Genomic DNA, 22,522 nt, shown 5'->3' on the forward strand with positions numbered 1-22,522 from the left:
CTAGATGCGGTAGAACAGTTGTAAAATTGCGTTGTAATTAGTTTTTTCCTCTTTCCCATTTTGTGAAATTTCTTTAAAAAAATTCAGTTTTCGAAATACAGCGATAAAACAAATTTCGTTTGAAAGAGAAATACATATGGATTAAGATCACATAAAATTTGAAATTTTGCGAGGCCAAAATACTATTTGTGAATAATATCAAAGATTTGTCAAATTCGCGCGCGCAGAAAAAAAAGAAGAAAAGAAATTCAAAATTTGGTTTTCAACCGGTACTTCGTAATTCAACTTTCTTTGGCGGCTTTTCATACCTATTCTGAATGATGAACTTTAAACTAAATAAAGCAATATTAAATACTACACATTGCTGTTAGAATTTTAAATAAGATATTGCACTTGCTTTAATTGTAGAAATATACCAACATTTTAATGGAAATGCTCGGCCTGATTTTATGGTAATAAATGCATTAAGTTTGCATAAGTACGAACTTTGCCAGATCCCATTCAGTAAACGAAGAAATTGAGATGTAGAAATATATAACACTCGTATGTAAGAGTCAAAAATAAAGATAAGACCAGCCATATCAGGAGCATAATACTTTTATGAAAGATTACATTTCTACACAATATGCACACAGCAAATATTTGAACAAGAGCTTCAGTTTGGTTTTATTTGCTCGAAACAGGCAAAAAGTTATCAATATTAAAAACAGGAATGCATAGTTCGACAAAGTCTATAAATAGTTTCATTTCTTTTTTGCACAGTGTTTTCACAGGAAAAATCAGTGAATTTTTAAGTGGAGCTAATTATTTGCGCATATACATCTGAGGATTAACAAGATAGACAATAGTAGAAAAATAAATCAATTATCAGAATTAGCTGTCTGCGATTATTATAGATTCTACACTTTGCTTTTCATTACTTTTAAAGAAATAATAATTTTAAAAGTTTCAAATAGTATTCATGACATCTGAACGTTTTCGGATTTTAAGTTTTATTGCAAGCATTTTATTTTGTGTATAGCTATTTCTCAGCATTAGTTCAAGTCGTAATACATGAATAAACTAATAATAAGAAATTGTTATCTTTCAGAATAGTGTTGGCCCCTATAGAGGAAATATTCATAATCCTATTGATAATCTGAAATTTATTAAATAAATTTTAATTTAATGTTTATGTATGTTTACATTCCATCATTTACCTACCAATTAATTTTTAGGTAAAAAGAATCCTCGCCTGATCAGTCATCACGTGACAAAAATAGAATATGCTTCGATTAACTAGTTAAAAATTGTGTGCTTTTTTTAAATGGTTTGTCAAAATGGTTGACTTAATTTATCAGATGAACATGATTTTGTGTTTATGAACCTTATAATAATTTAATAAAGACTTTAAGAAAATGTCTTGAGTTTTTCAGTACTATCGAAAGGTTCATGCAATTGCCTTAAAATAGTATTAATAAATGGTGGTTAAATTACCTTAAACTATTATTTCATCGGCGGCAGGATAGCCATAGTCTAAAGTAATTTGGTGTGCCCCAACTGGCCTATTTCCTCGAGGTTAAATTAGTCCATAAGCACAGGCGCTGCGGCAAAACCTACCCCATCCAGAAAGAATTTCGAATAAACAGATGAACACATTAACTATAAGCGGCATTATCCTGATTTAAGCTAACTAATTACCTTTTACGGTAATTTACTAGGCAGAGCAGATGAAAATATTATGGGGTTACTTTCTGAACTTCTTAGGAGTGATTTTACTGTGGGCAATTAATATATATATATATATATATATATATTTTTAATTTTAGTGCGCAATTAATATATTTTTGAAGGGGGCTATGTTTAATGAACCTAACCATCGTAACCCTTTTCAAAATGTTCAGTTCGCAGTAAAATAACTATTTATGCTCAAATGCATTAATTCCTGGGCAATGAAGTATATCCAAAGAAGCTGCTTAAAAATATCAGAAAAAGTACAGTGCACAAAAATTACTAATTATTAGGAATTTATGTATTAAAACATATCGCTCTGATACTTGTAAAATGTTTCTTTTTTAAATAAATCACTGTGGCATGTTTACTACATTTAACTTGAGTAAATCTGCAGCCCCTGCTGTTGCTAACATTTGGCAAACGCAAGTGTGTGCATTTAATGGTTAAAAGTGTTGGTTGAATTCATGCCACCTTTGTCAGCAAACTCATACGATTATTCTGAAGATACTACGAAACGTTAAACTAGAACAAACATCGAAAGTATCTGATTACCGTTGTTGTTGGTGTAACTAAATTACATGCGATATTTACGAGCAAAAGTTAAGAGTTTATTTTTTCATTTCGGGCCCTGCTCGTCATTACGTGTATATTATGTTTAGAAAAACGTCATCTGAAATGCGATCAATCAATTTGATAATACTACACACCAGTATGTTCATATCATAATTCTGGCGGATTTTAGAAGCTTATCTTATGATATGAGGTTGAAGGAAGGTAGGCACCTATGCATCTAAGTAAAAATTACCATTATGTTATGGTAGCAGATTACTTTAGTTTATCTATAAGCAAGTATATAAGCTATATATGTTTGAATTCTGACAATAATTATTGTAAATTTTCCTTACTGGTCCTAATTTATAGCAATTTAAAGATGAAAATGTTCATTTTCTTACGCAAAACCATGCTAATTATTCCCGTAAACTTCCATGATTGCAAAAAGTTTTCTACTTTCACATAATGCACTAAAAGTGAAATAACATAATCGCAAACAGCCATAATTAGTCAAATTACTTTTATTCAAAAACATTTCGGCCTTTTTTCACTAATTATTATTCTTTACGCTTTCTATACCTATAATAATAATAATATGCTATTTTTGCAAAGTCTACGCCTTTAATAAACAGTTTGATAACAAATAATGGCATTTTCTAAAAACAATTACTTTAATTACTGCTACTTTATTTTGATAATAATGATTAATTTGATATTAATGATTTCTTTTTTGATTATATTTTCTTCAAATTCAATATCGTAATATTTAAGAATTTATCGAAAGTATAATAATTAGAGCTAGAACTTTACCCAAAATTTTTAAAATAAGTACAGTATTATTCAGTGAACTACGAAACAAACTGGTTTACTTTCAAATCAATGTCTCAAAAACTTATAACTTCACTATTCGTTATTCAGTTAGTTAGATACTCCAAACTGTTAGACTCAGAATGTAGCTAAATTCATCTTAATGATTAAATGTATGCATGCTTCTGAATTCAAGAAATCATCATTTCACAAACATAGCAAATAATTTAAAATTTTAAAATGTTTCCAAAAAAATAAGAAATCTTATCGACTGGAATAATTTCATTAGCTATTTGCAATATCTCACAAATAAAAAAACAGTATTTGTCACCAAATTGTTTTATAGGTCGAAAAAATACATATTATCAAAACAATTCAGTGCACAACTTTTAACACAATGCTTTCATTGAAAGCAGAACTACCACAGTTTGATAAAAAATTACACATATTTCAATCAACAATGAACAACACATTTAACCAATCTGTGTTTAACCCTTTGCTACCGGTCGAGGAGTTTCGCCGTTGTAACTCTAGGGACACAGGTTATTGTCAACAGTTTTACTCCAAATTATCCGTTCTCAGCTTGCGGTATATAAATAATTTGATGGTCCGCAATAAATTCTTTGGAAAAGTCGTTATATCTAGTAATAAAATGGCTAAGTGCGCCATTCTTGTTTCTTAATTTCTAATAAGTAAATTGCAAAGAGCAGCACGGTAGGTCTTATGTATTCATTCTTGTCATTCCTTCGTACCTGAGGATTCTTTATGATCAGTTGCGGATTCCGAACGATACCCGAAAACTCCTTCCTTCTAAGCCTCCCGGGTGTCCGAACCCGCTCGCACCTTTCATCTACCTGAGGACTGCGCTAACATACCTTGTATGAACATTTCTCCTATAAATTATAAGAACTCTTTCATACCTAATATTACTCAGGAAAATATTTATTAGTTTTGTTGAACTGCTTGGGCCGTTTTTAGTGTTCATCGTGATATGTAATTAATAAATGAAAATTTTAACCGATATAGGAGTACGCTTTATTATATTATCTTTATTTTATTACATCTATAATTTTGTCTGCCTCTGCAAATATTAACTTAACTAAACGATACATTTGGATGGAGCATGAAATGATGAGAACTACTGCAATAATTTTTTCTGTAAGACCAACGAACAGAAAAAAAGCCTAAAAAATGGTTTTAGAATAATCAATAATTATGTTAGTGTGATTAAGGTCATAATTATTGCATTTATTATGAAGCATACTTTCGCAGAAAAGTATAAATATCAGTACCGTTAAAATTTCTCCCAAAGAGAACCACATTCTCCTTCAGTTTTCTTTTCCAGTCAACCACTTTGTAATTCATAACATGCTATTTTAAATGCTGAAATATATCCAACCCCCCCCCCCGAAAAGCATCCAAACAAACGGAACTTCTGTTATTAAGCCTTCTAGAGGAAAAAAAAAAGAGTTTTTCTTTGTTTTAGAAACAACTGCTCTTGCTTTTCATTAAAATTTCAAAAAAAAATAAAGTCTGAAAATAGAAAAATAAATAAATAAAAATGGGAAAATATATCTAAACCTTTGGAGTAGACAAACAAAACAAAAAAAAAAAAAAAAAAAAAAAAAAAAAAAAAACCTCCAACTATCATTAAAATCAAATGCTTTCATAGTTTTCAACGGTAGAATATTTTATGCACGTGTAAGTGAGGGCTGTTTTCGTGTCTGCATTTACCTAGATGCGAAAACGCGTAAGCCGTCAGCAAAGGGTTAAGCATTACACTTTCACAAAATTTGAATTATTCAATTATGCTATTTTACTACAGATAATTCAATTTTCTTATTTGTTATGATTCATAAATATATTTTTAAGCGTTACACACAATTTTTTCAAATGAAATTTCATACAGATGTAATACATGAAATATTGTTTTTCTTAATTTGAAATTATTGAAATGACTTATATACATTTTTACTAATATATATTACAGTTACAGCACATTCTATTGCAGAATTTGCTGAATAACTTTGAGTAAAGCACTGGTAATAAGGTTTTTATATTAAGTACCATTTGTTATAAGTAGTCACATAAGGCTTCGTTTAGATAAGGAAAGGGGAGAAAATAGTTATTTTTACATCACAGTATTATCTTTAGCATCATAAAAATAATATTTTATATTTGGAAAAAAGGAAAGAATATTTAATATATTTTCATTCCTGAATACAGAAATATTTTGATATTAAATTAAACGCCTGAATAAACGCTGCTATATCTTCTATCTTTAGTTATTAATATTTGAAGCTAAAAATATTCCTTTCTTTCATTTCCTAGGAATCTGTTAGATACAAGGTGTTAAACATTTGATTAAATTTCATTTAGCGAATGAAAAGACTTTCACATTATCACAATTTTTAATGCTGGATTGATCACTGTATAGTCAATGTTTAAAGTACAATTTAAAATTATATGTGGATTGAAAAAAGGGTAATATGAATGGCCTCAGCAAGCGCATTTCTTTAGTTGCAGAATATAATAACCCGTTTTATACTCATAAATTTGTTTAACATAAATCAATAATAATTATTAATAGCAATTCTAATTATGAGCATAGATATTGATTAATTATTAATAATAATTTCAATTATTATATTTAAGGAATTACAGATGATTTTCATGAATGATAATTATGATTTGTTTTATAAGTGGAAATAATGAATAACAAAATAAAAATTTTAGAGTAATTTATAAATTTAAAGATATAATGGAATCCATCCTCTGACGAACTTACTGTATATTGGAGAACATTTTTTATAACTTTATATTAGAAATATACAGTGTCTCTTGTAAATTTTGATGCCTTTAAAAAGTCATACAAAAACTGGAGTATTAAAGTACGGTTTCCATAAACATACAGGAAAACTTCTTTTTAATACAAGATACATTTTGGTTCAAATTTTTTTGGGTAGATGATGCTATTAGTATCACATTATAAAGATGGGAAAATAAAACTATGCAGGAAGCATTCGTTTTCATTTGCCAGTATTTTACAATATTATTAATAATATAGTAGAACATCATGAACTCTTAGTTTCACATCTTCTTAAAAGATTTAAATTCGGACAATTTTTGGTATTCAGTATACAGTCTGCTATTAGTTGAGATCTGTAATAAATGTATCTGATGCCGTCTGTCTCACTCAGAAAAAAAAACGTTTCGTCTTTGTGTTAAATCTTAGATGCAAATCTCACTCTGATACAACTCTCCAGTTTCTGGATTATATGATTTTTAAAAAGTACTCAAATTTATCATAGACCATGTAAAAACGATTTTCTGCATTTATTGTTATCAATTACTAATAAAATGTAGAATTAGGTTTGAAAAAAGGCCTCTTTTTCCAAAACGTTACTTTGACAGAAACATTCCGAGGAAGTCCTTTGCAATTTAGAGTTGCATCTTTTATAGGATTCATTTTGTGTGAAGATCGGGAACTTCAGAAATTGAAAGGCAAAATACCATATCCTTTTTAAATACATTACATTGTTTTTCTTAATCCGCATACCCTCATCTACTCAGAATATACTTATACAACACACTTCAAAAATGTATTATAAATTTTAAAAATCATGCTTTGCTTTTGTATATTAATTTAGTTTGTGCCATTTTATGGAAAAATGTAACTAACTTTTGTGATTTCGATGGATGCTGTAACCATTCTATGAAATCTACCGCATCCCTTCGAAGAATTGAAATTTGAACATTATTAGCGCATCTGAAGGCTCTGATTGAAAGCTAATAAAGCTTTCGTTAGGAATAACAAAATCTGAGGTAACTTGATATGAATTTTCTGGGCTTTGTATATGTTGTGAACATGATAATAACCGAAATTTATGCACAAGTATTGACGGGAGGCAGACAATGAATTATGCTCAGAAAAAGGATTTTTCAATCAGGTAGTATACAGGGGATTTAAAATTGTTTTGTGGGTAAAATTCCTTACAGTACATCAGAAAAGAACCTTTTCTCTATTTTAAGAATAATAAAAAGAAATTTCAAGTCATTAAGAAATGACAGAATAAAAAGATTTCAGAACAATATAATAATTAAAATTCGCGATAGGTATTAAAAACGGAGGCTCTAGTGTAGAACTGAGTCCCCCTTAGATTAGCGACGATTTTTTTAAAACATTTTGGCGATGAAACCTCATTTCTAGTTACCATAATAATTTTAACTTTGTTTTAGCTTCCTAATTTTATTTAAATGAAAATAGATTGATGTGTACACGGACAAATCTAAGACAGTGCGCAATGCCTAGTTTGTGCAACTCTAGGATGTTTTTTTAAGTGAAAACAGATCGATGCGTACATGGACACCGAGTTTGTGCAATTCTTTGACTTCTTATTTTGGTTTTGTGTAGTGGCCATCTTGAAATTGTGCACTCCTGGAGCCGATCCTGGCGTCAAAAAAGAATCGCCAAGAAACAAGGGGCACCCATTTGTAAACTTTTACCCAAACGGATGTAAGCAGCTATGAAGCTGGACAAGATTCAGCGTTGTATAATTCTCCTTGCATACTGTAACTTAATGTACTATGGCTCGGATAATATTAATATTTTAAAATTGTTTTATGTTTGTTGAAAAATATAATTTCGTAATCAATCCCAACGTCCTACGTAAAAGCGGATCATTGTAGACAGGATTATTTTTTAAAATGCACAATAATTGCAATATTTAAAACTGTTTCAAATTACCATAATTGAAAAACCCTTTCTCGGGCTTTTTAAATAAAGACATACATATAAGTAGCACAAATCTCAAATCTTGTTTTTAATATACTAAATTTGTTTGTCGGAATTTTGCTGTTTATATGAACATGTATTAATATAATGCTTTTAGTGATGGAGAGTCATTAAATGAAAAAATCGACAATTGAATATTCTTATTTGTATTGATAGCGCGTTTTGACAAATATGCATATAAATTTATTTCTTAGCTCCAACATATTATATTTGTGTAATTAGTGTTCAAGTATGCATTATCACAAGATATAACGGTACTCTTCCGTTTTGCCGGCGCAGGCGATAAAGTCGCCAATAATTGTACAACTGATACTAAACGAAATATCCTCGCTGGTAATATTTTACGCCTCATTTGCAAAACAAGTCACAGCCATGTTTTATCAGATTGATTGTTTCTTTCAATACTGGCATATAATTACGTCGAAGGTTTACAAGATAGTTCAATTTTATGCCCTAAGGCCATTCGAGTAATTAAGTCAATTAGGATGCAATCACACCGCTCACCCGAAGGCGAAAATATAGAAAAAGCAAAATCAAGGGTTAAATTCATCAATTCTAACGAAAATGCACTAGCGAAGTAAAGCACTGCGGCTTTACATAATTTCTGAGTAAGCTATTCGTACGAATTGAAATAATTCGTGCATTTAAACTTGTATTCCAAATTAAGATTTAACTTGCAATTAATGTAGATAATTACTGACAGAATTTGATTTTTGTAGCGTAGTTTACGTGAGATGAGATCACTTGGGGTCACGTGATACGAACCGGCGAATCAGGATGTTGAACCATGATAGCATAGTAAATTCTTAAAGTAATGTCTTTTTACAAATTTATTGGCTTTTTACAAAATTACAAACCATATTAAAATGTTTATGCCTTTAAAATAAAAAATTTTTAGAACTCACATTTGTTAATATTCGTTATGTGTATACTGTATGTTGTCGCCAACGAAGTCTGCTTGGCGAGATTTGCGCCGGCGAAACCAAAAAGTACCTTTCGCTGTTTATATGAACATGTATTCATATGATGCTTTTAGTGATGGAGAGTCATTAAATGAAAACATCGAGAATTGAATATTCGTATTTATATTGATAGCGCGTTTCGACAAATATACATATAAATTCATTTCTTAGCTCCTGTTATATTTATGTAATAAGTAAGCCTCAATAAGTACAGTAGATCCTCTATCTTATTTTAAAGAAAGAGAATACAAAAGCGAAGCACAAGGAAAAGCAATTAGAACAGAGAGGTATTGCAAATAAATATACTGTAATTAAATAAGCATTTTTAAATTTTAACGACAATGCACTTCATTAAGAAACTGTTTTTAACAAACAAACAAACAAAAAAATAGAGGCATATATCGTGTTTTCGTTTTGTCAAATTCAGCCTCCGCTGAAAATACGGCTTCTCGAGAATTGAAACGTTTCATGATTCACATTGCTTTTAATTTAAGGAAAGGATGGAGAGATTTAATGTATTGTAAAGCTTCATAAATTTCGGTGAAACTTCTCTTGTTCACTTTTTTATCTTTTACTCTATTACCCTGGTAGACCAGGGAAATTTAACTCAAACTGAAAATTCTGGAAATCAAAACGGGAACAAGAAAATATAACTGAAAGAACAGAAGAAAACTAAAAGAAATAAACTTATTGCAACTAGCAACGAAATAAATGATGCTAAGCTGAGGGTTATTTGCGAAGAATTAGAGCGTTGCCAGGTTGAAAGTTAAAAAAAGATGATAATGCTAATCATTAATATATATTTCACATAAACGTTTTTCCTTTCAATCGATGCAAGCGTGATTTGCAAATGTTTACTGCGATAAAGTATGTATGCAGAAAAAAAATGGCGTTATTTGTGCAGAACTTCATACGGGATCAGAAATGGCTAATGTTGTACGCAGGAAAACGATTGTTTCGAAAATGAAAAACAGAGGCTCTGTTGCCTTTTAAATAGTATTACTTATATTCTGTCGTCATTGCTTCATATTACAGATTAGATTTTATTTTTCGAAAAATGAGATTTATGCTACTTATATTTATTTTATATGCGACCTAATATAAATGTATTAAAATAACATTTAGTGTTAAGGAAGTGAATAAATTGTGGTCGAGGAAAAGTTTTATATATATATATTTATTTATTTATTTATTCATGGAAGAATTGATAAGAAAGACCTTGCCTTTACTCATTAGTCAGAATGTCTCATGGATCTTTGCGCAGTTAAAACTTTAATGCATTTCATTAGACATTAAGTAAAACATTTCTAGTTTATAATAGATTATATGATGGATATTTACAACTAAGCAGTAATGTTATATTAAATAAAGCAATCCAAAATGCTACCAGTTTTGTATCATTCACTTCGATTTACAGGGGATACTTAATATTTAATTTTTAAGTGATATGTGATGGAAGAAATAGATGTTTGCTATGAAAATGCTTTTTTTGGGGGGGGGCATCACAAAATTTCGGGTCGGTATTTTGCAAAAATTCCGCAAAAAAGAAAATACAAATTGCCAATTATTTGTTTATAAGGCGAATACCGTAACCTGTTAAATTCTCAGCGTATGAGGGAATACATCTAATACTTGAAGAGAAGCGAAATCTAATCTGGGTGCTAATCTTGAGCGAAGATCAATGAGATATTCTGAGTGCAAAGTATGAAGGCCTAAAGAGAAATTATGAACTATAGTTCTGTCGACAGCTTACGTCGAATGGACGTAGAACCATCAATGTCAACTATGTGCTCGGGAACGTCACTTCGCGCATTGCTATCGCGGTTTCCGTTCATCGAACTCCTGAAACGTGATGAAGGCACAGATGTTTCGGGATCGGCAGAGCTCCAAAACCTTGCCGTCCTAACATAATGTTGTCCACTGCTTCCACAGTGGGAGCTGGTGTCTTTTGCTGAAATACTTTTCAACACAGAATCGTCCACACTATAATCCCCGTCCTCTCGTGTTACACTGGTAGACGAAAAGTGTCCAATATGAAACCTAACTCTGTCCTCGTTTGAGGAACACGAGGAGTACCCAGAGTTGGGCGGAGGTGAGCCCGGATCCGGTCTCCTGTTGATAATCTCGTCCAACAGGTACCAGTCAGTCTGGGTTTCGGAATTGACGGTGGACGGGGTCTGTTCTTCTTCGAGGTCTTCCAAGTCTCCAGTGCTGGGAATCCTCAAAGGTTGCGAGGAGGATCGCCTAGGCAGGAATGGATTGGTCGGAAGCTGCCTGATGGGCAGGAACTCGCAGGATTGCGTAGTTTGGGGCGGAAATGCCCCTCCACGCTCGCATACTTGCTGTAGAAGGGCCAGCGTTGTTCTGACCTCTTGGCTTAGGGTAGCCACATCCTGGGTCAATGAGGTCATTTGGGAATCTAGCCTCTCCACTGAGTTCTTGGTCATCTCGATTTCGTCCCTGATGTCGAAAATTTCCCATGATCTTCCTAATGGAAAATATGCATGTATAAACCAAATAATAAATAATACACCTTCTAACAATTTAAATACGATCCGGCAAAAGAAATAATACTTGTTTACTGATATTAGACACAATATGCATAAATTAAATTTCATTTAAGTTTGCAAGCATCTTATTCATGAAAATACAACTATTATAAAATATCCCGTTTTGAAATTCATATTTTTTATTTGCTTTAAAATGAACATTATACATTTCCCCACGATATCTCAAATGAATGATGTAAGGGGGAAAAATCAGACACTGTTTTGTCTTTTAACAGAGGGAATTTTTATTCAATTTTTAATATACTTATAATAGACACATTGTAGCTTTCATCAGTAACTTTAATATTAAGTAAAAATTCAGTAGAAGTCTTCACTTACCTGTACAGATTTTTATAAATTAACAATTATTGTCATTATTTTTATTTAATAGCACTTAATTTATCTGAAAAGAACTAAATTATACTTCAGTAGTAAAACATAAATTTAGGTATTATTAAATATTTTACAGTGCATTATTGCTAAGATTCATTTTTATTTTAAATACAATCTTTAAATAGAAGCAAATATGAGTAAGAAATATTTATTACATCAAGGTAGCAGTAACTGCTTAGAGAGTGGAATGTACTAATTATTGGACTTCATGGAGGACTTAAATATCTTAATTACACAATTTACAAAGGTTAGAATATATAAGGAGTTTTGTTTATTATTCTCGACAAAAGATTACTTATTTCATTTTGACCAATTTGTTTTATATTCTTATCTGCAGTGGCATTTTGTATAGTTAAAACATTTTAAGCAATTAATTAATATTAGTAAATTTTTAAACTGATTAAATTAGACTTTTAAGCTATATGCACTTTAGAAAAATAACAATAAAATGCATATTAATAATGTGGAGTGTACAAAGTTATTTGTTGCTTCTTAGTGTGTTGTTTCTAAATTGGACATAAATAATTGAAATTTAATTAATTTAATAATTAGTATTCAAAACTGAACATGAATATATAGGAAATAAGTTCATGAATATATAATATATATGACTGCAGGAAATATTTTAAAGATATTAAAATGTTTGAAGTAATTAATTTATAAAACATATGCAGTGAAAATTCAGCTGTCTTGTAAAATATTTTATCATTAAAATTAATTGCATTTAATACAAAATTTGTACATCCAAAACTTCTAAATTTTTACTAGTATTACATTTACTAGTATATGATCCAATAATAAATATTGTAACTATTAATAAATATTGCATTAAAAGAATTATCTGGATTACTTTAAACTAAAACTTGAAATAGAATCAATTTAGCAGTTAATTACTAATATAAATGCAACTCAACACGGACATCACTTTAAACTGAAAAGCAAAGCTTTGACAATAATATTTAAGTATCCGCATATATGATAAAAATACATTCATAATGCATTTTACTTATGCTTACTGTATACTAACTGTAGACTGGGCACCGAAAAGTAAATTTCAGTAGCAAAGGTTTCGTGAACAAAGGTAGCTTAAAGATATCATAAGAAAGATATCTTAAAGCAAGCTTTGCTAAAACCGTAGATTTAACACGTATGTTAACACTATGTAATATACTGTTCTAATTGCTTTGAATTATTAATTAAGAAAAAATACGATACAATTCAAATTTTAATTATGGCAAAATGTGACAATTTTGCTTGAATTATATTTGGCTTAGCCTAATGCAAAATTCGAAAACTTTTGAAATAGATGAACGTTTTGTTTTAAGACTTAAAGTACTTTATTCAAATAGTTATTTTTCTCTTTTAGTTGAAAGCGATATGATTAAGTTGCTGTGGAGTAATTCAAAAATGTATTTTTGAAATGTGTTTCACTGTTCTGTTACCGTTTCTTTAAAACAAATATCTGTGATTACTTAAGCATTCATCTATCTATCTATCTATCTATGTATATATGCTAAATGAATAAATTATATATATATATATATATATATATATACAGTTGTTATGCTAAATGCACACACACATATACACTGAAGTGACAAAAGTCATGGGATACCTCCTAATATTTTGTCGGTCCTCCTTTTGCCCGGCGAAGTGCAGCAACTCGACGTGGCATGGACTCAAAAATTCGTTGGAAGTCCCCTGCAGGAATATTGAGCCATGCTGCCTCTATAGACGTCCATAATTGTGAAAGTGTTGACGGTGCAGGGTTTTGGGCATGAACTGACCTCTCGATGATGTCCCATAAATGTTCGATGGGATTCATGCCGGGTGATCTAGGTGGACAGATCATTCGCTGGAATTGTCCAGAATGTTCTTCTAACCAATCGCGAATAATTGTGGCCTGGTGACATGGCGCATTGTCATCCATAAAAATCCCATCGTTGTTTGAGTACGTGAAATCCATGAATGGCTGTAAGTGATCTCCAAGTAGCTGAAGGTATCCATTTCCAGTCAATGATCGGTCCAGTTGCACCCGAGGACCGAGTCCATGCAATGTAAAAACAGCCCAGACCATTATGGAACCACCACCAGCTTGAACAGTGCCTTGTTGACAACTTGGGTCCATGGCTTCGTGGGGTCTGCGCCACACTCGAACCCTACCATCAGCTCTTACCAACTGAAATCGTGAGTCATATGACCAAGCCACGGTTTTCCATTCGTTTAGGGACCAACCGATATGCTCACGAGCCCACGAGAGTCGCTGCAGGCGACGTCGTGCTGTCAGTAAAGGAACTCGAGTCAGTCTTCTGCTGGCATAGCCCAAGGAAGACAAATTTCGTCGCATTGTCCTATCGGACACGTCCCTCGTACGTCCCACATTGATTTCTGCGGTTATTTGACGCAGTGTTGCTTGTCTGTGAACATTGACAACTCTATGCAGACGTCACTAGTCTCGGTCGTTAAGTGCAGGTGGTCGGCCACTGTGCTGTCCATGGTGGGATGTTATGCCTGAAATTAGATACTCTCGGCACACTCTTGACACTGTGGATCTCGAAATTTTGATTTCCCTATCGTATCTGAAATGGAATGACCCATGCATCTAGCTCCAACTACCATTCCGCGTTCAAAGTCTGTTAATTCTCGTCGTGCGGCCATAATCACGTCAAAGCCTCTTCACATGAATAACTTGAACACAAATGAAAGCCCTGCCGAAGCACTTCGCATTTATACATTTTCTACGCGATACTACTGCCATCTGTATATTTGCATATTGCTATCCCATGACTTTTGTCGCTTCAGTGTATATGTATTTAGCATAGGGATTGGTTAATTCGAGTGATTAATATTATGATCATCAATAATCATTTTTACAAATTATATTAATAATTTCCCTAAATAAGTATGGGTGAGAAAGAAAAAAATTTTTTTAGTATTTTAAAAGCACTTAAATGTGAATTATATGTTGTTTTTATATGAGCTACTCGTGTACGAATTTGCTTCAAACTTTAGGGAAAAGTTGCCATTACGAAGGAATGATAATTGTTCTGATCTGGATAATAGTTACTTTTGTAATTGAGTGAATGGCGAAGCAATAAACTGTTAAAGCGCATTTAACTTAAATAAAATCCCGTTTTAAAATTATTAAATCGCAACAGTGAAAGAAAATTTGTGTTTTGCAGTTGGATACTAAATTCTCTCAATTAGTTTTGCATTCTAGTAATTATTGAAAGCATTCTTTTGAACTATATTTATTGGAATGGATTTGTTACCAAACAATTTATATATAATTAGATTCAGGCAATTTCATTCAGATTGAGTTTTATTATATATAAAACGGAAAAAATCACTATTTTTACTCAACAATGTCATTCTGAGTAAACGTAACAAATTACAAATCCCGTACTAAGTTATAAATAACTTTCTCATATTCAGTAGGTATACAAATTCTGTTTAATTTTGTACCCAACTTTCTGAAAGCAAAAGAATTGGCAATAAAATTTACAGATTCACTATAATTCAAATACACTTTAATAAAGAAACATTATGTTAGTACAATGTTATGTAAATTGTATAATTCAAGTGCATATGAAGTGTTATATGCTTCATTCTTTGCTTGGATCAAAATTTCTTGATGACTTCGTTGTATAATTCTTCCCTTATGAAAATCTTTTTTGATAACTTCTTGAAATAAACAAGGTTCGCTGTTTTTTGTTTAGATGAAATTTCTGAATGATTTTATGAACTAATAAATTTCGCTGTTTTCAGATATCCATTTTTATATTTATTTAAGATACAATCTTTTAGCGCCAAAGAAAGATGACAAACTGTTATGCAACCCATTCAGTGAGGTACTGAACATGCATATTACATCTGTAATACTTGATAAATCTCTTAGAGATAATGCAATTTGTGCCCAAATTTGCATATACATTATTTGTTATGCTAATCCTTGTATAATATTTGCATTCCACGTGAATTTCAAAACATCGCAAAAGTGAAAAGCTTCTTCACTTTGCAACATATTCCAGAATAGAATTTCAAAAGCAGTATGCAACTAACTGTTGCAATAACGCTGCTCTTGAGATTCATTAGAAATGTTCGGGAGCGTTAATATATCATTGCATATGTCAAATCATGAGTGCGGCTTAAATATACTCTTAAACGTTATTATATAATTTTAGATACAATTTTAAATTTAAAAAAATCTGAAAAGGTTCAGATTTTAATGATCACCGAAAAGGACTTGCTAAGATTTCTTACGTTCTCGCTGAGCTCCCAGTCTACCAGTCTGCTCTCCAGTCCCTCCTGCTAACTCATTTCTTTTTGTCCTTTTAGTTTTATTACTAAACACCATTTTCTTCGCACTTACGCTATATACAGTTCAATAGTAAAGTTACAAAACATCTGAAAGCAGCATAGCACTATTCCACTGATTTTCCGATGCAGTGTTGATGTGGAAAAATCCCCCAAATGATTTATGTATCGCCGTTAGAGGGCGCTTCGCTTCTGAAAAGGAATGTTAGTTTTTAGTTTGCGACGCAGTTAGTTAGCAGTGAACCTTCGATGCAACCAAAGTTGCTTTGTAAATAAAATGATTATTTTTGTAGATTGTTGAAATATTTCACTTCATTTAGAATTAGAACCACCTTTCGCAATATGGCGCATCGGTGCCGAGAACCTTTGGCCAATTTAGAAGTTTGTGTTTTTTAATTTTGGATATCATTTTATGCGAAGACAGCCAAGGTAAGCCTGTATTTTCTATTTTTATATAATATGGAAGATCTTATTGCTAAACTGAAATCGAAACGAAAGGTATTGAGGACCGGAGTGTCCAAGATATTAAAGAAAATTGAAACCGAACTGAATAAAGATGATAGTAGTATAAATGTAAATGTATTAGAAGAAATTTTAGACCAGTTAAACGAAAAATCAAAATCCTTGAGCAATTTAGACGCTGAAATAGAACGAGAATTAAAAGTCGAAGAAGACGAATTTGAACTTGAAATCTCATCCGCTTTAGAATATGAAGAGAAAATTCAAGTGTGGCAGTTTAGAGGAAAGAAAAAGTTGAAAGAGTTGAATAAGTTGGAAAATTCGGACAATGCAAATAGAGACATTTCTAATGAAACCGTTACAGAATCCCAAAACGAAAGTAACAAATTAACTCGTCTTCCAAAATTAACGATCTCTAAATTTTATGGTGATTCTTCGGATTGGTTAGAATTCATAGGTCAGTTCGAAAATGCGATTGATAAAAATCCGAATTTATCAAAAATAGAAAAATTAATTTACTTAAAAAGCTTTCTTGGTGGCTCAGCCGCCAAAGCTATTTCTGGTTTCGCTCTCATCGAAAATAATTACGAAGCTGCTCTTGAACTGTTACGTTCCAGATTTGGTCAAAAGAACATCTTAATTAATTCGCATTTAGGACAACTCTTAAGTACTTCACCTGTTAGAAATCCTAATGATATAAACGGATTAAGAAAACTTTTAGATCACGCCGAAGTACAGATAAGAAATCTTGAAGCATTAAAAATAGACTCTGATACCTACGGAAATCTCTTAACGCCTTTAATTTTGAAATTACTTCCTAATGAATTCGTTCTTGATTATAGCCGAAAAATTAAAGACGAAAATTGGGATTTAAAAGGTTTGTTAGCCTTTTTTAGGAACGAAGTATTCAGTAGAGAACGCGCGGCTTCTGTTAATTATAATTCTAGAGAAAAATATTCGCGATTGGAAAAGCATTTGCCCTTCAAACATAAACATTCTCCAGCCATAACGAGCAAGCCGTCTACAGTTGAGTTATTAGCGGCGTCATCCGAATCGCAGTGTCTGTTCTGCGGGAACACAAATCATAAATCTACGGATTGCGAAGTTTTAAGTGTAGAAAAGAAAAAGGAGATATTAAAAAGTGAATCGCGGTGTTTTTTATGTTTAGGTCGGTTTCACCGGATCCAAAATTGTAAACAAAAAATAAACTGTGCCTTCTGCTTTAATAAACACTCGAAAGCCATTTGTTATTCATTCCATCAGAAAAAAGATAATGAAAAACCTGAAAAGAAAACGTCGGATTCGAGCGTTATTTCCGCTGTTTCGTCATATAATTCCGATGAAAATAGATCTAATAAAATATTATTACAAACGGCTTCTGCATTGATCCGAAATAATGATAAATCTGAAAATGTCAGAATTCGTTTTGATAATGGCTCAATGAGATCTTTCATAACCAAAGATGTATCTACTAAAATGGAACTTCCGATTGTTAGAAAAGAATCACTTTCTGTTTATTCCTTTGGTGATAAAAGTGCGTTAGAAAAAACCTTTAATGTTGTTAGAGCAAAACTAGAAAATGTAAACGATCCTAATCTTAATATATATATTGAGCTTCTTGAAACCGAAAATATATCCAATACTGTTATCTCTCCTCCAGATTTGAACTTTGCTAAGAAAAATAAAATTTTACAAAATCTACAATTAGCAGATTGTTGTAGAAAAAGTGACAAAATTGATATTCTCATAGGGGTAGATTTCTACTATTCTATAATTACTGGTAAAATTAAAAGAATTTCAAGAAATGTAGTAGCCACAGAATCTTTATTTGGGTGGTGTTTGCAGGGTAAAGTAAATAAAGATCATAGTGAATTATTAACTATGAAAGTAATTGTAAATGAAAACTTGATATCAGATCAGTTACAACAGTTTTGGAAGCTAGAAAACTTGGGTTTGGAAAGTGATACTCAAAACGACAAAACTGTTGATTTAGAAATTATGAAATCTTTCGAATCTGATATCAGGTATAAGAACTACAGATACCAAGTAAAATTACCTTGGAAACCGAATTCAAAACATTTAATGGAAGATAATAGGGATATAGCATTTGAAAGATTTAAGAAATTGAGTAACAAATTTAAAATTGATAACTCCTTGTTTGTTCAATACACAGAGGTTTTAAAGGATTACGAGTTAAAACATATTATTGAACCAGTTCAAGAAGACAATCAAAATGATAAAACCCTATTTTATTTACCTCATAGAGCAGTCATCAGAAATGATAGAGCAACAAGCAAACTAAGAATAGTTTATGATGCTTCAGCCCATAAACCAAAAACACTCTCTCTAAATGACTGTTTATACACTGGTCCGAACCTATATCCTGATATTTTTGATTTATTGATAAAATTTAGACAAAATTCGATAGCCTTTACAGCGGACATTACACAAGTTAAATGAAGAAGTTAAATGAAGAAGACAGGGACGTTACACGATTCTTTTGGAAAGATGATCCTAATGATAACAATGAGAGTTTGAAAATCTTTAGATTTACAAGAGTTTTGTTTGGAGTAAAATCTAGTCCCTTTCTTCTCGCTGCTACTATTAAGCATCACCTTAAAAAATATTCAGAAATATATCCTGAAACAGTAGAACTCTTAAACAACTGCCTGTATGTTGATGACATTATTGGTGGTCAACAAAATTTAGAACAAGCCCTGAAAACAAGTTTAGAAATTGTGAACATTTTTAATGAAGCTAGCATGTCACTACATAAGTGGCATACTAATTCCAAAGAACTCAAAGATATTTGGCATCGCAAAGAATTTTCGATGCAAGAATCTCCTGAAGTTGTCCCGATCAAAGTGTTAGGAATTAACTGGGATACGGATAATGATAATTTTTATTTTGACACTCAGCACTTGACAAATTTCATTTCCTCGTCAATCAACTCAAAACGTTTTCTATTGCAAACCGCAGGCCGTATTTTTGATCCTGTCGGATTTTATGGCCCTTTCACTATAAAAATAAAGTGTCTGATTCAGGAAATCTGGTCTGCCAAAATTGATTGGGACGATGAACTGCCACCTGATCTTAGTTATAAATGGAAAGCCTGGTACGAAGAAATTGAAGAACTGAACCACCTCAGAATTCCCCGCTACTATTTAGAAGGAATATTAGATGCAGATGTGAAACAAATAGAACTCCATAGCTTTTCTGATGCTAGTTTGAAAGCTTATGGATGCGTGGTATATCTGAGAATAGTTTTGAACAATGGAACTTTTCAAACAGTTTTTGTTGCTTCCAAGAGTAGAGTTGCACCTCTGAAATCCCTTACACTTCCTAGATTGGAGCTTTTGGGTGCGCTTTTATCCGCTAGATTGAGTGATAAAATAGCAAAATCTTTAAAATACGAAGTAATCCCCTTCCACTGGACTGATTCTCAAATAACGTATTTTTGGATTCAGGGATCTCCCGAAAGATTTAAATCTTTCATCAAAAACAGAGTTTATGAAATTCAGAAACTAACTGAAAGCAATAATTGGCATTATTGCCGTGGGAAAGATAACCCCTCCGACATCATATCACGAGGAACTACTGTTGCTAATTTAAGAAATTGTTCACTTTGGTGGTTTGAACCAGAATGGTTGCAAAACAAACATATAGACTGGCCAGTTCAACCGAAGTTTGACGTGGGAAACGATAAGCAACTAGAACTCCGTAGTAAGATATCTGTTTATGACGTTGTTGTGAAAAGAGATGATCAACTATTGGATATAACAAAATTCAGTAATGTGCTGAAATATCTCAGAATTATGGCATGGGTTAGACGTTTCGTTGCTAAGGCAAGAAAACTGCCTGCTAATAGTGGAACATTAAGTGCTTCTGAAATTCAGGACACTGAAATTTTTTGTGTTCGTAAAGCCCAGATGGATTTCTTCACACCTGAAATTAAGGCTCTTCAATCTAACAAGTCAATTTCTCCAAGCTCTGATATATTCAGCTTGGCACCGTTTCTTGATGAAAATAAAATTCTTCGAATTAAGGGAAGATTAGATGAAACCGAATATACAGTTGACGAGAAGCATCCAGTTCTTCTTCCTAAAGATTCCAAATTTACTGAATTAATTGTAAAAAGGGAACATAATAACGTTCTGCATGCGGGAGTTGCAGCAACTTTAGCCAAACTAAGACAGAAATTTTGGATTCCTAAAGGCCGTCAGTTGGTAAAGAAAGTCTTAGGGAACTGTTTAATTTGTCGGAAATACGCAGTAAAACCAGCGAAACAAATGACAGCTCAGTTACCTAAAGATCGAATTGTTGAAACTCCACCTTTCTATGTTACAGGCGTGGATTTCACAGGTCCAATTTACATCAGGTCTGGAAACGACATTCAGAAATCATACATCGTATTGTTTACGTGCGCTGTTACACGAGCGTTACATCTAGAACTCATTTCCAACATGTCTGCAAACAAATTCATTTTGGCTCTCAGACGTTTCATTTCGAGAAGAGGAAACTGTCGCACCTTTTATTCAGATAACGCGAAAACTTTCAAATATGCTGCCAAAGATTTACAGTATTTTTACAGCATAATTAAAGGTACAGACTTTCAAAAATTTCTAGCAAATGAAGGCTTGACTTGGAAATTTATCGTCGAGCTTGCTCCATGGTGGGGAGCTTTTTATGAACGCCTTATGAAAACCATAAAGGAACCGTTGAAAAAGATATTAGGCAGAGCTCAATTGAATTTTGAAGAATTTATGACTGTGTTGACAGAGGTCGAAAATATTGTGAATAGACGTCCTTTGACCTACGTTTACAACGATTTACATGAACCTGAACCGCTTGCACCGGCTGATTTTCTATTGATCGGACATAAGGATGAATATCCATACAACTTTGCTGAGATCCTGAATAACTCTCCAACAAGAAAGAGTCTAATAAAACGAAAAGAATATCAGACAACACTTATAAAACAGTTCTGGAAAAAATGGAAAAATCAGTATCTCCTTGAGTTAAGAAATGCTCACTTCTTCGGTACACCAGAAGCCAAGAAAAATCTTAAAATTGGTGATATAGTTTTACTTGAAAGAACAACTAAATCTAAGTTCCTCTGGGATTTAGGTCGAGTAATTCAAGTCTTCAAAGGACGTGATGGTCTTGTACGATCATGTGTGGTAAAAACTAAAAAAGGGGACCTTAAGAGACCTGTGCAATTGATATACCCCCTTGAACTATCAGACTGAAAATGAACTAAATTTGTAACCTTTTAATTTTACTTCTTGTATTTCATATTCACTAACATTAATTTTAGATAATTAGTTTAGTTATTACTAATAATTTACTGTTTGTAATTTGAATTAATATTTACGTATTGAGTAACATTTGAGTTGATGCAGTTAACTATATTTGTTTATTTTATAGAATTTCCTTTTGCAGTTTATATTTACATCAGTTGAATGTATTTGATATGTAAGTTGCTTTCTTATATTTTATTATTTGTATGCTGAAATAGTGATAATTTTTGCAGAAATTATCAGGTGGGGAGTGTGGAAAAATCCCCCAAATGATTTATGTATCGCCGTTAGAGGGCGCTTCGCTTCTGAAAAGGAATGTTAGTTTTTAGTTTGCGACGCAGTTAGTTAGCAGTGAACCTTCGATGCAACCAAAGTTGCTTTGTAAATAAAATGATTATTTTTGTAGATTGTTGAAATATTTCACTTCATTTAGAATTAGAACCACCTTTCGCAATAGTTGAGTACTGATATACATTTTTCTACATTTTTTTCAGTCTTTTCTCTTTTTCTCTTCATCATATCAATGTTAAGCTTTCTTAGTAAAATGGTTCCAAAACATTTTTCTCTTTTTGTTACTACTGTTTTGTATTAAATTTATTAGTTAAATATCATGTTCTTCCCTTTCACGCCACATAAAATTCAATTCAACTTCCAAATAACAAAAGAATTTAAAAA

The 22,522-nt window shown here is 31.9% G+C and overlaps 1 protein-coding gene across 1 annotated transcript in view; it reads right to left on the bottom strand.

The window, feature by feature from the left end:
* Nucleotides 1-581: 581 nt before the first annotated feature.
* Elk (Eag-like K[+] channel) overlaps nucleotides 582-22,522 on the bottom strand; it is a 933,814-nt gene continuing 911,873 nt past the window's right edge. Inside the window, exon 19 of the mRNA XM_085810949.1 lies at nucleotides 582-11,317. Within this exon, the coding sequence (XP_085667075.1) occupies nucleotides 10,560-11,317 (758 nt within the window). The 3' untranslated portion in view covers nucleotides 582-10,559. The remainder of the gene's footprint in view (nucleotides 11,318-22,522) is intronic.

The sequence above is a fragment of the Stegodyphus dumicola genome, chromosome 2 (genome assembly GCF_044657685.1).
Source record: "Stegodyphus dumicola isolate Sdum_Otavi_A_Nest chromosome 2, ASM4465768v1".
NCBI lineage: Eukaryota > Metazoa > Arthropoda > Arachnida > Araneae > Eresidae > Stegodyphus > Stegodyphus dumicola.